Below are 16,635 nucleotides of genomic sequence, written 5' to 3' on the forward strand. Positions count from 1 at the left end.
AAAGATGTTTCGTACTGCCGAAAAGTAGAGTCACAGGAGAGGAAAAACCAAGTGCCCCGGGGACGGAAGAGGGAAGGAGGATGTCATATATTTGTTGGTTGTTATCGGGTTGCGGCTGGATATGTTTAGACCTGTTGGTTTTTGGTTGGATTGTTTCGCGACGCGCGGACATGATGCTAGTGAAGGTTCCTGAGTGACGACTGGTTGGCGTGTGTGTGCGTGTATAGTTAATGAATGCTGATGAGTAGATAACTTATGTTTATAATGGTTGGTTGGTGATTGAATGGTAACAATCACATCTCGGCGAACAAAATCCCACTTCTCGCTACAGTGAACAGGCACTTCGTGAGGCGTGAGGCAGGATAGTGAGAAGAGACATTTTGTTGCTCCTGCTCACTTACAGTGAACAGTGGCTGCTCATGATAGTGAAAAGTAGATTTTTGTTGTCTGTGTTACCCGGTACACCGGTGTAAGGCGACTAATAACAAAACATATTGCAAAACATAGGAAATTGATGTCTAAAAACAAAACACGGAAAGCGGGAAAATAACTTAATCTTTTACGGTGAAAACGAGACAGTGGAGAATGTAAAGAAAAGCAAAACAAAAAAAGAAGCAAACCAGATGTATTATAGAAAAGATGGTAGAAAATTGAGTCGCTGGGAAGAAGGCGGAAAAGAAAATGGCCGCACGTTGAGAGGGTTTTTTCGGATGTTTGTATAAAAGAAAAGGGGGAGGAAGGATGGATTATCAGGAATTCTTATGGAAAAGGCACAATCGAATGAATTATTTGCTATTCTAGCCTAGAGTGTCCGGATAGGTGTTTGTATTGGAAGAGTCTTTATGGGGATGAAACAGAATTTACCAGGTACGGCTCTGTAACTGTGATTCATTTGTTCGTATGAAGTAGTATGAATAATTTGGCACCTTCTTACAGATGGGTTCGTCTGACACACGCAAGGATAGGTTTTTAGGCAGTACGTCCGTTGACGTACACATCTGTTCCTACAATTTAAAAAAAAACACACACACACAAAACACTCTAATTCAGCTGTAGACAACTTGTTCCGGTGCCTTGCATTCTCTCGACGAATTCTTTAGATATCCGTAACTCGCGAAGAAAAACAAAGAAGGGCGAAAACGTACGAAAAATTGTATGACGGGAGAGATTGTCTTAGAAAAGAAGGCATGGGCCTTCCGGTGACTCTGTGTACGCTGCTGTGGTTCTGTTCTGTTGCGGGTTCTGGCATCCCGCCCCTTCCGCAAAATTAAAAGAGCTTCTTGTGATTCCATACTTTACTAATACAAAAAAAAAAGTATTCTCTAGGCAGGAGGAGTCAGCAACATAAAAATGCTTTATTGCGCTTCTCCTTTTTTCTAATTGATGTTTAAGATTATGGTCCATCCTTTACTATATTTTATTGTTACTAAAGCAAAGGGAAACGCGTTTACACTCCTGAGACCCCCTTAACATGCTTTTTTACTTCTGGCAAATGCACGCCAGAAAGAGGATAATAATGGGGGGGATAAGTTATAGGTTCAGGCCTTAGAATACTGTTTTCGTTTTTGTGGCACGTTAGATTTAGATTTGTTTCGCTCATTCCGTTCTTGATCACACCTAGTGTGTGCAGCAAATGGGTTGTTAGGCGTGGCGCGCTTAAGGAAGGAAGAAAGAAAAGTAATACCCCAAGTATACATGTTCTCACGATGATTATCAATATTAGTGTAATTTTAGTTTACTACTGCCCACTGTAAGCAAAAAGAAGGAAAATGGGCAAATACGCAGCAATTACTGATGACCCTTCGGGTCCCGTTTTAGCTGTTCCATTTATACATGTATATGAATGCACGCCCGACTCGTTCCTGTTTGTAATTGATGGAAATGGAAAATTTCCTCCGTTTTTTTTCTTTTCTTACGTGTATTAAACTCTCCGTTGTTAGCTAGAATGCCTCAGAATGTAAAGGAAACTGAGTGGCGCCGTTAAATAGAAACAAAAAATAAACGGAATATATTTGTACAGAAGAAGAAAGCGTACGAGATGCAAGAGTGATGTAAAGCTGGAGCAGGAAAATGTGTAATATAGTTAGACACTTTGAAGGTTTAGGAAAGAATAGACGGTATAGAAAGAAATCGTTAATTAAACATTCAAAACGTTTATGATTTATTGCAGTGATTATATATGTATAAAACACACACCCTTTCCCTCACAGACACACAGGCATTCACACCCAGACACTAATCTGGCCTGAATTATTTCGCTCAGTTTAGGAAAATGATTCTGAAATCATTTAAATTTTTTAATCAGCTTTCCACCCTTAATTTACTTCACTCCACGCGAATAAGTTATAGAAAAATTACCGAAATTTGTGCACTGCTCTGTTTAGTGTAATAGTTTCTTGTCGTTGTACCGCAACGACAATTGTACCCAAATACATTCTAAAGAGAATTAAAAAGAAAGTAAGAATAAAACAGGGGCAAATGTTGTGTGAAGCTGTGTTGAGATGTAAGGGACAAGATGACGATTGTAATTAAGGAGTAAATAAATAAAGGTTAATAAAATTGTGAATGTGTTTTTTACTTTCTTGAAAAGAGCTTAGAGCATTACGTACTTTCCGAGCTCCCTGTGCACTCTGAACTATCTGAACACTGAAGCGTCAGTTGGGACGATAGATCTTCTTGCTGGCCTGTTCAGGCAAGGTCTCCAATCCATTTCTATGAAACAAGGTCCAGGGCTGCAGTCCTCCAATTCACGGCTGCACCTCCGTTGAACAGGTTTGAATTCCACCTGATTCAACCATCGTATCTTTCCGGTGTTGAAACTACCATCAGGACAATGGCACCACCAAATAGCTCAACTAGCTCGTGTTACATTCCCATTCTCCTCACGCTCTATTAAGTATATAGTTTACAATTCGCAGCCGTGGACGGCTCAAAGACACATCCAACGGTATGCTATTCATTTCGATCGGACCATAACTGAGCGAGCTATCGCCGATTTTCCACGAGAATTCTGTTGTTTTCCGCAATAACTGGGCAGGGCGTGGAGGGATCGGTTTGGTGTGTTCAGCAAAAAGTTGCGTGGCCCCAAGACGCGTCCAACGGTATGCCGGACGCCAGGCTCGGACCACAACTGAGCAAGTTTTCAGCGATTTTCCACGAGAATTCTGTTGTTTTCCGCAATAACTGGGCAGGGGGTGGAGGGATCGGGTTGGGGTGTTCAGCAAAAAGTTGCGTGGCACCAAGACGCGTCCAACGGTATGCCGGACGCCAGGCTCGGACAACAACTGAGCAAGTTTTCAGCGATTTTCCACGAGAATTCTGTTGTTTTCCGCAATAACTGGGCAGGGGGTGGAGGGATCGGGTTGGTGTGTTCAGCAAAAAGTTGCGTGGCACCAAGACGCGTTCAACGGTATGCCGGACGCCAGGATCGGATCACAACTGAGCGAGTTTTCACCGATTTTCCACGAGAATTCTGTTGTTTTCCGCAATAACTAGGCAGGGGGTGGAGGGATCGGGTTGAGGTTTTCAGTAAAAAGTTGCGTGGCCCCAAGGCACATCCAACGGTATGCCGGACGCCAGGATCGGATCACAACTGAGCGAGTTTCAGCCGAATTTCCATGGGAATGCTGCTGGCAGAATCCCCTTCCCCTTCCGGTATTTGTAAAATCCCCCTTAGTTCACTTTAATATTCAAAAAACATGTTTTGGAAGTCTTTCTAAAAGAAATTTTAAGAAAGAAACAAAATTTAGGATGAATATCTTAAAATTGGGAAAACACTCTTAAATTGAACGGAAAAATATTTGGCATGACGGAAAGAAAATATTTTTCTGGCCACTTTTTAAATTTCCATTTGCTACCTCTTCGCCTGGTATGCTCTCCTGTTACTCCGGGGCGGATTTTGCCGCATGAAAATCCACAAAAATCTGGCACAAAAATCCGACCAGGACCGACTGGTAGTAACAGGAGAGCATGCTTTCAAGGAGGTAGCGCGGGCCGGCCAAAAAATTCCAAATTCAAATTTAAAATCCAAAATCAATTTTAAAATCCCGAGTCAAAATTAAAAGTTGAATTCCAAACTTATAATTTCCAACTCAACTTTGAGTTGGATTTCAAAAATTAAAACTGGATTTGGAATTTTTTGGCTGGACCGCGCTACCTCCTTGAAAGCATGCTCTCCTGTTACTACCAGTCGGTCCTGGTCGGATTTTTGTGCCAGATTTTTGTGGATTTTCATGCGGCAAAATCCGCCCCGGAGTAACAGGAGAGCATACCAGGCGAAGAGGTAGCAAATGGAAATTTAAAAAGTGGCCAGAAAAATATTTTCTTTCCGTCATGCCAAATATTTTTCCGCTCAATTTAAGAGCGTTTTCCCAATTTTAAAACATTCATCCTAAATTTTGTTTCTTTCTTAAAATTTCTTTTAGAAAGACTTCCAAACATGTTTTTTGAATATTAAAGTGAACTAAGGGGGATTTTCCAAATGCTGGAAGGGGAAGGGGGGGATTCTGCCAGCAACATTCCCATGGAAAATCGGCTAAAACTCGCTCAGTTGTGATCCGATCTTGGCGTCCGGCATACCGTTGGATGTACCTTGGGGTCACGCAACTTTTTGCTGAAAACCTCAACCCGATCCCTCCACCCCCTGCCCAGTTATTGCGGAAAACAACAGAATTCTCGTGGAAAATCGGTGAAAACTCGCTCAATTTTGGTCCGATCGTGGCGTGCGGCATACCGTTTGAAGCGTCTTGGTGCCACGCAACTTTTTGCTGAACACACCAACCCGATCCCTCCACCTCCCATCAAGTTATTGCGGAAAACAACAGCAATCCCGTTGAAAATCGGTAAAAAAAAAACTCGCTCAGTTGTGGTTCGATTCTGGCGTCCAGCGATCGTTTGTTGGACGTTGGATCGTTGGAAGCGTCTTGGGGCCACCCTTCCGCAAAACAAACTGGCTTATTGACCAGCAAAAAATACCTCATATTTCGGAGCGACTCTATAACCGCTCCAATGGACATATGGGAGGGAATGTGATGTGAATTTCTGCGATTATTTTCCGAACGCCACAAAGAGAAGGGGTGGGGGCGTACACGTGATTGCAATGAGGAGACATAAATATTGAATTTGCGATAACAGATTGAAAAATTTTAGCACAAGCACATGAAGAAGAGACACTACAACAATTTATTACTACGAATCGGGACCCTTTTTTGAAAACCTCCTAGGCAGATACCACCGGGCCTTCATTAGGTATTGGCACGTTTCAGACCACTTACTAATTATGGTTATCATTAGTACAATTATGATTGTTGGCAATGGTAATAGGAGCAATAGTCAAAATTGCTCATCAAAATGCTTTACATAGTTTCGATTTCTTTTTCTATTACTAGACAATTTTCACAATTCACATAATGGCGAATTTATATATCGTGCGTTTGTGTGATTTTTCCCAATTCGCCAGGACGAAGAAACGATTTGAAAACCCATGACTGCGGACAAGAAATGTTAACACATATTACACCTCTACAACCGGGCAAAGGTGCAATACTTCACGGCCATTTCGCACAAGAAAATGTATTGTAATCAAGGAGAATTTCGAACATTGCTAACTTTAGTTATTAGCAATACGAACAAGCTGTTAACGGAATAAGAAGGTTTAAGGTTTTTGGATTTCAAAGCTTGCATGCATCCCATGCATCCCGGAGTGTGCATACATCCCGGAGTTTGCGGACACAAAGGGAAGGTTCTACGAGGCCTTGACTAGTATAATGTCATGCCCATCAACAACACCGGGAAGGCTTATCAATCCGTTGGTTTAGTGCCATAATAGCTACAAATATAAACACAAAAATTCATTGTAAAAATTAATGCTCTCGCCATTGTCTTTCAGATGATTTTATTTAACGCAAATTGACGCCAAACCAACCAACAACCAGTAACCAGGCTCAACCACTAAGCAATGGATGGTCCATTCTTCGAACATGTTTTGAGATTCTCAACGATTGCGACCACCGAAATGACGGTCGAGTACTTGGCCTTGTTAATGCAAGAGCTAACCCGCTGCAAGCTAAACTTCGTCTCGGACAGGATGAAGTTGACCATGTAGGCTTGCTTTTCGTCCACCGTGGTAGCAAGCTTTTCGTAGTACGGACCGATCTGATGGTGGGAGAAAAGACAGAGAGAGCAAGAGAAAAGAGTAAGTTTAAAGGTGAAGCATGGCCATTACCATGTCCCCCATCAAACGTACCGTCGTTACACAGTTCGAACCATCCGTAAGCAGTGCGCAGGTGATGATGGCATCGCCCAGATCCTCCACATCGTACACGATCATACCGACGATCAGTGACATTAGATCCTGCAGCCTGAAGATACGCTCCGTCTCGATATCGTAACACTCGGACACGATGTAGAACGAAAGCGCATACTGCGTAAACAGTCGGGGCGAGAACTTGCTGAAGCAAAAGTTCGAGTACGGTGAGTTGGCAACCAGCGCATCGATCACGCTCACCAGCCCGCTGCAAGATTCGTCGATGAAAAACCGCTCCACCGCCGTAACGCTCGCGATCGTACCGTCCAGATCGTTGTTGTACTGCGTGAAGGCATTCTCAATTTCGATCGTGCGCGCCGTAATGCCGGCCTCGTTCAGCAGCTCCGCCAGCCGGTCCAGCGCTGGTTTCAGATCGTCCGTGTACGTGCCGATCGCTTCCAGCTTGCTCTGGACCGTTCCGATCGTTTGCAGCTGCTCATTGTACGACGGCTTAACACGTTCGTTCAGTGCGGCAACGACGCTCGTGCTGACCGTGCTCACGTCACTCTCGAACCGTTGCTCCGCATTGGTCGTATCGCCGATGACCGTTTCCGCTTCGATGCGCATATCGCCCAAAAATTGATCCGCAATGCTAAGCTTGCGTTGCGTTTCCTCCACGATGAACTGGACGAGCGGCAGATCGCTGGTCAGCCGGGACAGCGCATCCTGCAGATCGAACGTCATCTTGGACGTTACGTAGCGGCTCAGATTGTCCGGGGATATGCCGTTCGGTGGATTGCCCGGTGCATCCCGTGCCGCCGTAACGCCCGCCTTCAAACGATCCAGCGCACCGCTGATAAGCGTCAGCCGGGTCAGGATCGCCTTGAACGAATCGGTCAGCTGGTTCGTGATGAAGATGCCCTGCCTCTGGAGCGTCGTAAACTGTGCCGTAAAGCCAGTCTGCAGCAAGGTGCGCAACGCGCCGATGGCATTGTAGACCGGTGCAAAGGCACCGTTCACATCGTTCGATCGATCACCGGCCAGTGTGGTGAGTGCGCTGGTAAGCACCTTACCGGCAGCCGTTACCTTGCTGCCAATGAAAATGATCGCTGCCTTCATATCATCCAGCACCGTGTAGCCAGCCGATAGCGTTAAGCTCATGTCGTCCACGTTATCGAACGCCGTGTTAAGTGTGCCGATCTGTCGGACGATATTCGTCGTGGCGGTAATCGTTGCCTTAATTCCAAAATCTGGCGACGGGTCAGCATAGCTCGGCTGGGAAGGAGGAAGATGAGAAGAAGAAAAACATGTGAAGAAGAAGCATTCGGTGGGGGGAAATAAAGGCTTCTCACCTGCAGCAGCACACCGACTAGCAGCAGCAGTACCGGAAGTACCGATTTGGGCAGCATCGCTCAGTCAAAAAAACCTCCAAACCAAAGATCACAATCATACAGCAAAAGCCTTTTTCAATCAGCCTGCCAACACGCTCTGTGTAAGTTAGTTCACGGATATCTAGCGAACCTAGCGGGTTCTGTGCTGGCAACGCAACTGTGGGGGGGTTTCTCTGCCGATCGAACGTACCAACAAACGCCCACAAGTGTGTTTGCCAGACATTCGCCACAGACATTTGGTAAAAAAACAACACACAAACTGGGAAGCTGCCTCGAGGCGGGAGAGGCCACTAATGCTGGTGTGGGAGAGTGCATGTTGTTCCGTTAGCGCTACGACACAGGCTGATCAAATAGAGGCTGGCCAGATTTTTTGCGTTCTTCTGCTTAAGCCTGCCTGCAAAAAAAAATGGTGCTGATGAGGGCGCAACTTGTCGCAGTTTTATCGTTACTGTAATGCAACGGGATTGGACTAGTCATCATGCTTGAGGATTGAATCCTAAAGGAAAATTGAGAGGCTGATGATGCCCGTAAAAGAATGTCTCTAAAGGTCGACGAAATGGCTGAGGTTCAGAGGTCTTCAGGCTCAATTGAAGACAGAGGCTAGATTCAAGTTGTCTAGGTTTATTTCAGGACACAGCGGCCATACTAGCATGACAGAAAGACATCCATTACATGCCAGGTCTATCATCAAGGGTGATTAAGTCCGGCTCGCCCGTCTTTACACCGCAGGATGTGTGAGGACATGACTATTCAACTACGTGGTATTAGCAAGGTCTAATAAGCCATCCGATGGCTGCCGTGAATTATAGGATCGTAAAAATGGCGGCCCGGTGGTGTAGGCGACAGCGGCGCCGGTCTTCAAACGGCAGGACCGGGGTTCAAATGACCTTAATGACCTTAAAGGTCATTACGCCAAGAAGAATATACGTAAAAATCAGGCACTTCCCCGGGGTATAGTGCCCAGCTTTGAAAGGATAAGACTGGGAGGCTATGAAGATGATGATTGAAGGGTCCTGTCTTGCCTTCCTCGTAGTCCTTCGAAATTCTGAATGAGTTGCATCCAGCTTGAAGGTACCATAGAAGCACGAAAACTCTGTTCATTTCATTTAAACATTTATCACTATTGGGATTGAACAAGCATCAGTTAGCCTGCTCTTTATATTTTTTATGAAGGAATAATGTATCTCAAATTCCGAATTTTCGCCTCTATTTGTTGGAACGGAGGCTCTTCTTGGAAAAAGCACTCATAACCTTGTCAATGCGGCTGCTGCTACTGCTTGCAGCTGTTTAAATTCGTTCAGCAATGTTGGTTTTCTTGGAATTATTGTCGCTTATCGTTGGGCTCGGTATAGACCCAACAAAAAAAAAAAAAAGGCTAACCTACAAGAACTCATCCAAACATTAGTGGGTTATTTTTTATTAATATTTTACTCATCGTGATGACGATTCGCGTCGTGCTCGCTTCGGAATCGAATTACGCTTTCGGACCCTTCTCCTCGCACAGCTTGACGTCCTTTATGTAGGTTTCGGTCGACGCCACAAAGCCACACTTACCGCTGGCAACGCAAGCGGCCGCCCGGCTAGCGCTCGCCTTCGTCTGGATGGTCAGCAGCCGCAGTACATCGTCCACCTTTAGATTCAGGTTAGCCGCCAGGTCGGAATAGTACGGTGCAATCTATGCCGCAGGAAAGAAAACCAAAGTGCACGGAATAGTATCTGTAATCTCTCGCTTTCGCCAAAATATCGCCCCCACCCCCTCCCCCCAAAACCAAAAACCTACCGAAGCGATACAGTTGGAACCGTCCTCGATCCGGTTAAAGCATTCCACCAGATGTTGGGCCAAATCATCAATATCGAAGAGAATCTGCACGACCAGCCGATCGACCAGCGGGCTCAAGTTGGATAGCCGGGTCGCCTCGATCTGGTAGCACATGAGGAAGCGGTTCGAGTTGACCGAAACCAGCCCAAGCAGACGGGGCGAGTACTTGCTAAAGCAGTAGTCAGCCCACGGTCCCGATGCGATCAATACGTTCAACACCGACCGTACCGGGGCGCACAGTTTCGCGTTGTAGAACCGATCGAGATAATCGTCGAGGGCGACGACAGCCTTCAGATATTCGTTGTAGATGACATCGACCTTGCCGGGTAGGGTGAGCATGTTCGTCGTGCCGAGCAGTGTCTCGTACGCTACCAGCACCGGTTTGAGAAATTCGTTGTACGTATCCATTGCCTCGAGATCGCTCTTGATGTACGCTATGTCGGCCAGCTGCTGTCGGTAGGACGTTTGCAGCGGTGAAACGATCGCGTTCGCCTGTAGCTGCGAACTTTCCACCACCTCCTGCTTGAGCGTGTCGTAATGCATGACCGTCTCGTACACCTTCACGTCGACACTGTCCAGAAACTCGAGCAGGAATGCGTCGGCCGTGCTGAGATGGCCGAGCGTTAGCTCCACGATGAACGTCACGAGCGGCAGGTCGGATTTGAGATCCTGCAGAATGCGCAACAGCTCGTACACCACCTTCGGCGACACGTACCGACGGAGGAATGCGTCCGGTATGTTGATGTTCGTACCGTACGCCCCGATTGCATCGTTCACACCCTTCTGGATGAGATTGATCTGCGTGGTTAGACGGTTCAGCGTGGCGATGAGCTGGCGCGTTGCATCGCTCAGCATGTCGGAAATGTACGTGCCAACCAGCTGCTCGATTATGGTCGTTTGCGGAACCAGGCCCGTTTCGAGCAGTGCCCGAAGCGTACCGATCGCGTTCGTCACATCGCTGTACACCTGCGGTAGCGGTCCCGTGCTGGGTGCGAGCGTTTCCAGCGCGGTCGTAAGCGTTTTGCCCGTGGCGGCAATGTTCGCCCCGATCGTGGTCATCTGCTGGTTGAGCGATTTCAGCACGCTGTACTGCGATTTTAGTGTGATCGTCTTAAAATCGATCTGATCGAAGTCTAAGTATGCTTCCGCTGCAACCGTTTTCGTTAGCGCACTCCCGGCCACCTTTGCTGAGAGACCAAAATCTGGCCTTGGATCACCGAAGGCATCCTGGAAGAAGGATCGAAGAAAAGAAAAAAAAGTGACAAGCGCATAAGAAGGACGGCACTTCTTTGCCTTTGGGTAGAACACACTTACCTGACCGAGTAAGATCAGGATGAAGCAACAGTAAAAAAGTTTCATCGTTTATTCTGTAACAGCGCAAAAACAGCACTGAAGCGTGGTTTACGTTCGTCGCGATCGGTTTAGCACACATGTCACAGACTTTGGAGTCTCTGTCTGGAAAAGCGCCCGCGCGCACATACACAAACACACGTAGACACAGAGGGAGAGATGCACAGCTGCGCAAACATCAGCTCCTTTATGGCATGGGGATGAGAATCTATGTTTTAGCACAAGATTAAGATCGAAGTCGAAATCCATCATCAACGAATGCTTTTGCAGGCAAGTCTAGTTGAGTTTTTTGAGGCTATTTTTTTGCGTCTTTGGTGTGGTTTGTAGTCTGAACCGAAAGACACGCACGATACAGATTTTGCCTCTCAGAGGACCCCTAAACTGATGGGAAAATTGGGACCCCCTGTCACATTGAATCTTAGTACAATAAGTGTCCGATACTTGCTACCCATGTGAAGCCATGTAATTGGATTTTTAGGTGACTTTTCCTACACTTATTAGTTTATTGCTCGTTGATCATTGATCTAAAAAAGACAAAAATCATATCTTGATTGTAACGACTGCTTGACTGAGGAGCCAAAGACGTTAAATAAAAGGATTCATTTTTTTTTTACTTTAACAGAATGGCTTATGCTAGCTGTACTTGGTGGATCGGATCCGGCAACAGAACAAGGCCGTTGTCTCTGAGCTCGAAGGAAAGTCTGGCAATAAGACTCAAGGATTTGGTGGTCAACGTGTAATAAAACAGGACGACACTTTAACTATTTAAGTCAAAAGCTGACCTCCGATATCAAGCATATTAAGTTTGGCCAACAGAAGCTCTAAAATCCGGATAATATACTCGATACGGAAAAACGGATCGAATGCGCTGTTAAACGTTGTCGCTAGAAACCTGAATTTAGTATGAAAAAAACACGTTGTGGAGATCTCTTTATAAGATGCTTAAAGCAAGAACAAAAACTGACTACAAAAAAAAATATTCAAAAACACACATAATTTTTAATTAATGCTGGAAAGAAAATAATGTTATGTTTCCTTTTCAATCTTAGATTGGCTACCTCCTCGCCTGGTATGCTCTATTGTTACCTGTGCTCCTTCCTCACTCTCATTCATTAATCTATATGTACTCAAGCACCGTCTTCGTTCTCGTCCTTCCCTCGTGGTTGCATCAAGGATATCTTCGAATTGGTGCAAATGATTATCCATTTCCCTTCTCCATTTCTCAATCTTCGGCTGGTGCTCGTCTTTGTGTATTCTTTCTATCTTCCCCCAGACGCATTCCCTTGGTCTAATTTAAAAATTTGTAATTTGTTCTAATTGTCTTATAGTCCAGAATTTGTTGGATTTGTTTCATAATAAATTTAAAATTAACGTAAAACAAATCATAAACCTTGTAGCGATAGATTTGCGTATCCTTCCCGTATGAACTTCTGGATATGATTTCGAAAATATTCGAGAATAAATCTAGTGTTCGTTGGAAGGAGGTACCCCCGCCTTTCTCTTCTTCCATTCTTCGCTCACTGCGATCGCTTGCTCGCTGTTGCTACGCTACGACGACGATGACGAAGTTCGATTTGGGCATGGTTCGGGTGTGTCACGCGCTCGGGTGTTACCCTTAAGTTCTTTTATAAAAAGAGATTTAAATTCCAAATTTTTCCAATCGACAAACGACACCGGAATATTTTTCTCATCCGAGAAAGAATATTATGTTGCTGCAAAAAGGAAATGCAAATTGTAAATAGGAAAAACATATTTTTTTCTTTTCTGATAATAATTCCAATTTTCTTTCTTTTTCGTAAATACGGCCAGGCCAGCCGTATTGCTTGATGTATGAATACCAAGTAGTGAGGTTAGTCGGTCCTCACTACGGCGGAACGTTCCGGATGGGATTAGAACTCCGGTCCTGCCGTTTGAAGACCGGCACCGATGTCGGCTATATCACTATGTCGGCATAATTCCAATTTTGAAACGATCCAATTTGTAAATGAAAATTTTCTTTCTTTCTTTATTGATAGTAATAAAAGTAAAGGACGATGAAACTTGGATTTGGATCCGCTCTTCGCACAGTTATTCTTCAAAAAAGAATTTTCCGTCATAACTGCTGCTTGCGGGAATGCTGCTGGCGGAATTTCACGACAGTTATTGGGATCCCCATAGCCCGTGGAAAGTCGGTGAAAAATCACTCATTTTTAGTTCGATCGGGGCCGTGCATCTTTATGTAAAACACCCCACCTCGATCCCTCCATCCCCCGCCTACGGGACATCACTGGCCGGCGAAGCCCTCCTGGCGGCCGCCTACTTCCATACATAGGTTAATCCGCCACTGATCTCGAGACAATTAGAAGGTCACTGGAATAGGAGAGGCGTAAGTAAAGGCCGAGTTTAAGGCCGATCAAATTCAACACTCTGTTGGTACCTTCGCATCACCTTTAGCATCTTTTTCTGTCTCGCTGGCAAAGCGTATGGAGTGCAGCTGCCTATAGCAGACATGGGGATGGTCCGATGGTAGAGGCTACAACAACATCACTCCCATACAAGACAAACAAGAGTGGAAAAACTTGGCTCTGTGCTTCCAACGATCAACTGGTGCTTACTGATCGCTCCTACACTGCTAGCATGGGGACATTGCACTACAGCGCTCTCTAGCCGTCAACTTTGAAAACTCCGGATTCAAAATACCATCTCTCGACTCAGTTCCGTTCTCAGCCACAAACAAACACCACAAAACAATCCATACCTGAAAGCTCTTAAGTTGCTAGTCTAACGGGGTCTCTAAGACATTTATTTCAATGCATCTGTTGGCACTCGTCCACCCTAACGCTCAACCGCGCCACACTGGCGAGCATCTTCTGGCGGCTGGAAGTCACACACGCACCCAACCGTTCACCACTGGCAGCGAACTCTTCCGCATAGAATTGCATCGTGCTGGTGTACATCGTGGCAAACAGTTGCACTACAGCCGTATACTTCACACCGAACTGGAAAGAAAATTCAAGCGAATGTCGACTAATGGCCACAATGAATCGGGTTTCTTCCTTACCTGGCTAACACAATCCGTACGCCCATTCAGCAGTGTCACACAAACAGCCAGATTGTCGGGCACATCCTCCACCTCGTACAGCAACACATCGACCGTATCGCGCAGCAGATCGACCATCGTTGCGAGCCGTTCGGTCTCTGCCTCGTAACATTCGGTCACCGCGTTGTGATGCAACCGGTACAAACCGAACGCCTGGGACGAGTAGAGGTTGAAGCAGTACTCGTTTTGTGATGCGAACGAGATCAATGTCAGCACCAGCTTCTTCAGCAACTCGCAGGTTTCATGGCGTACGAACTGTTGCTCCTCGCTCTCGATGGACACCGCGGCCGAAACGTAGCCGGCGAAGCGGTTCGTGAAATCGTTCAACCCATCGGACAGATAGCTAGGGCTAAGCAGTGTGAGCAAAGCCTCGAGCGGTGGCTGCAGGGTGGTGGAAAAGTCTGTCACCTGACCGAGGGCCGGCAGGATCGGGGCGAGTAATGCATTCTGTTCGGCAAGAGCGCAACCGAACGTGTGGGACGCGTACTGTGTGGTGGTTCGCCCCAAACTAGTCATCTCTCGGGCGAAGTATTCTAGCGACGCACGCAGCGCTCGATCGAATCCGTCCACCTCGCGCACAGTATCGTAAAGGAAGAGGTCCGCATCCTGCAGGTAGAGCAGTGTGGTCCGTACCAAGTACCGGACCACATCGACCTGTAGCCGCAGCTCGATCAGTGCCTTCGCGACGTCACTCTGCGTTTTGGCCGGCACGTTGTTGCGCACGATCGTGTCGGAAATGGCGGTCGCACTGCCGGCCATCGACCGTGCCTGCCGCACGTTCGCTTCCAGCGTCGCCAGTGTGGTGTGGAGATAGTTGAGCGATTTGCGCAGCTCACCGAACGCTTGGTTAAATTTCTGCGTTACCGAGGAGGCGACCACTTGTGCGATGCTTCCCATCTCGCCCGTTACTCCATCGATCGTAAGATCGTGCAGCGTTTGGATTGCCTCGTACACCGGATTGAAGGCGTCCGAGATGGAGGGCCCATTGCTGCGGGCGAGTGTTTGCAGGTGTTGCGTGAGGGACATCCCGCCCGTACGGAACTTACCGGCAATCGAAACGATGGCCACTTCTACCTGCTCCAGCATCGGTGTGCCAGACTGGAGCCGGATGTTCGTTTCGGTTAGCCTGTCGAACACGGTTCGCAGTCGACCCGATTCATTTAGGACATCCGCACGCGCCGGATTAATGTTCGCCCGTACGCCAAAATCCGGACTCGGCAGTGAGGCAGCATGCTGGAAGAAAATGCCAGTTAATCGTCACGTTGGTTGGCGTTGAGTAGTTGCTTCAAACCATTCGAACAAACTCAATGTTACCTGCACGAAATCTAAAACCAGTAGCAGTGATACCACCAGAACCAACCAACTACTACCATGAAGCACTTGCATGTTTTTGCTGTTGCTGTTGGCCTGATCGACAATCAGATTGTCTGATAGTTGGGATCGGATGTATATATATGCCCCAAAGAAAGAAAAAAATGGAGGAGGAAGGCAATGTAGTTGCAACACGCATCTCTGCACGCGGTGCAGCTATTTAAACTATTGCACTATCCAGCTACAACTAGCGAAAGATCGAACGAGAGCAAGCAAGAAAAAAGGGATTTCGAAAGAGCAAAGAAAGCATACATTCTTCCAAAAAGATGCGGTTGTTTGATTACAACACTCACAGGTAGAGAACGCAAGAGAGAGAGCAAACAAGCGGAATTGTTGTCGGCGACAGTTTCCAGACGTGTCGTTGTTGGAAAACCTTGACGATCACATTCCGTGAGCTTTAGTTTTGGTTTAGCGCCTAAAGATAGGAAATTTATTACACACTCTCAACTAGTGTGGTTTGACTAAGTATCCACGGTAGCAGTGGTGACATCTGTGTGCCAATGTGAAAATGAAAATTACATCCCAGTAGATTGGTCATCTCTTCTGAAGTCTCTGGAGTGTAGTTCATTAATTCCGATTGCGATAGAGAGCTGTTTCACGTTGTCGGTTAGTTTCTTCCATTCCGACAGTGAGTGCCCTCGACTGATCCTTCTTCTTGTTTTAGTCCCGAAAGCTAGGTTGTTAGTAGCTCGTGGTGGTGAATCGTTTTGCTTTGGATGTTGTTGGGCTCCGGTAACTCATTCCCCGCCAAGGACCTCCAAACAAGGCCTTGATCCGCCACTGCTGGATAGTACGATGAGATTTTAACCCCGAGTCCTTGCTGTCCAACAGATTTTACGATCTGCTCTATGCACACATCTCCTCATGTCAGCCGTAAAGATTCCGAGCCATTAAATTTGTAAGCAATTCTTACGTTCTTGGCGGCGTGTGGTAGAGTGGTTCAAAAGCAATTTGCACAACAACAGTGCCAATACTGTGTAGACCGATTCTGAAGACCATAAGTCAAGACCAGGCTCGGGCAAGGAGGTTTTGGTAACCGATCGCCTGAGAACTATGATAGGAGATATACTCTGTACGAGATCGCCTTCGACCATCCTCACCCCATAACAAAGGCCTTTAGAGACGACGAGTCGTGCGACGTTAATCTGCTGCTGTGTGTTTCTCTGATTTGATCTTATCCCTTAGCAGGGATCATGATTAGGTTGCCAAAGAGAAGACTTCTATGCGGTACCTACGTAATTTGAGACATACTCAGCATTGCAGGATGTCAGAACATAGCCGTATGAGCAGCCTAAGTTCCCAACTTGCTGTTGTGTTGTGTGAGCAACACTGAAGGACTAGCCGTCTAGTTTGGGGACCACCGAAAGTGCTTAATAGCATG

General features: G+C 46.4%; 5 protein-coding genes across 5 annotated transcripts in view; 1 reads left to right on the plus strand and 4 right to left on the minus strand.

Annotated features, from left to right (window-relative positions):
• LOC126564888 (protein phosphatase 1B) overlaps window positions 1–16,635 on the plus strand; it is a 205,229-nt gene that overhangs the window by 97,752 nt on the left and 90,842 nt on the right. The window lies entirely within an intron of this gene.
• LOC126564570 (uncharacterized) lies at window positions 5,950–7,653 on the minus strand. Its single transcript, XM_050221646.1, has 3 exons — window positions 7,597–7,653; window positions 6,245–7,519; window positions 5,950–6,153 (listed from the first exon to the last, which is right to left on the minus strand). The coding sequence occupies exons 1-3, from the start codon at window positions 7,651–7,653 to the stop codon at window positions 5,950–5,952; spliced, it is 1,536 nt and encodes a 511-aa protein (XP_050077603.1).
• On the minus strand, window positions 9,110–10,813 carry LOC126564577 (uncharacterized). The gene is made up of 3 exons (XM_050221653.1): window positions 10,769–10,813; window positions 9,416–10,681; window positions 9,110–9,310 (listed from the first exon to the last, which is right to left on the minus strand). The coding sequence occupies exons 1-3, from the start codon at window positions 10,811–10,813 to the stop codon at window positions 9,110–9,112; spliced, it is 1,512 nt and encodes a 503-aa protein (XP_050077610.1).
• Window positions 11,898–16,635, minus strand: part of LOC126565068 (alpha-tocopherol transfer protein-like) — a 174,457-nt gene continuing 169,719 nt past the window's right edge. Inside the window, exon 5 of the mRNA XM_050222206.1 lies at window positions 11,898–11,908. The gene's annotated coding sequence lies outside the window, so the exon portion shown is untranslated. The remainder of the gene's footprint in view (window positions 11,909–16,635) is intronic.
• LOC126565692 (uncharacterized) lies at window positions 13,591–13,961 on the minus strand. The gene is made up of 2 exons (XM_050222894.1): window positions 13,845–13,961; window positions 13,591–13,782 (listed from the first exon to the last, which is right to left on the minus strand). Exons 1-2 carry the CDS (start codon window positions 13,959–13,961, stop codon window positions 13,591–13,593), a joined length of 309 nt encoding a protein of 102 aa, XP_050078851.1.

Source organism: Anopheles maculipalpis, chromosome 3RL, assembly GCF_943734695.1.
Source record: "Anopheles maculipalpis chromosome 3RL, idAnoMacuDA_375_x, whole genome shotgun sequence".
In the NCBI taxonomy this organism is placed as follows: Eukaryota; Metazoa; Arthropoda; class Insecta; order Diptera; family Culicidae; genus Anopheles; species Anopheles maculipalpis.

Bases quoted from the DNA above. Each gene is read 5' to 3' on its own strand.
- LOC126564577 (XM_050221653.1), bottom strand. From the start codon at position 10,813: ATGAAACTTTTTTACTGTTGCTTCATCCTGATCTTACTCGGTCAG. The intron at 10,682-10,768 runs GTAAGTGTGTTC...TCCTTCTTCCAG, and splicing joins TCCTGATCTTACTCGGTCAG to GATGCCTTCGGTGATCCAAG. The intron at 9,311-9,415 runs GTAGGTTTTTGG...CCTGCGGCATAG, and splicing joins GTTCCAACTGTATCGCTTCG to ATTGCACCGTACTATTCCGA.
- LOC126564570 (XM_050221646.1), bottom strand. From the start codon at position 7,653: ATGCTGCCCAAATCGGTACTTCCGGTACTGCTGCTGCTAGTCGGTGTG. The intron at 7,520-7,596 runs GTGAGAAGCCTT...CCTCCTTCCCAG, and splicing joins TAGTCGGTGTGCTGCTGCAG to CCGAGCTATGCTGACCCGTC. The intron at 6,154-6,244 runs GTACGTTTGATG...TCCCACCATCAG, and splicing joins GTTCGAACTGTGTAACGACG to ATCGGTCCGTACTACGAAAA.
- LOC126565692 (XM_050222894.1), bottom strand. From the start codon at position 13,961: ATGGTCGATCTGCTGCGCGATACGGTCGATGTGTTGCTGTACGAGGTG. The intron at 13,783-13,844 runs GTAAGGAAGAAA...TTTTCTTTCCAG, and splicing joins GTACGGATTGTGTTAGCCAG to TTCGGTGTGAAGTATACGGC.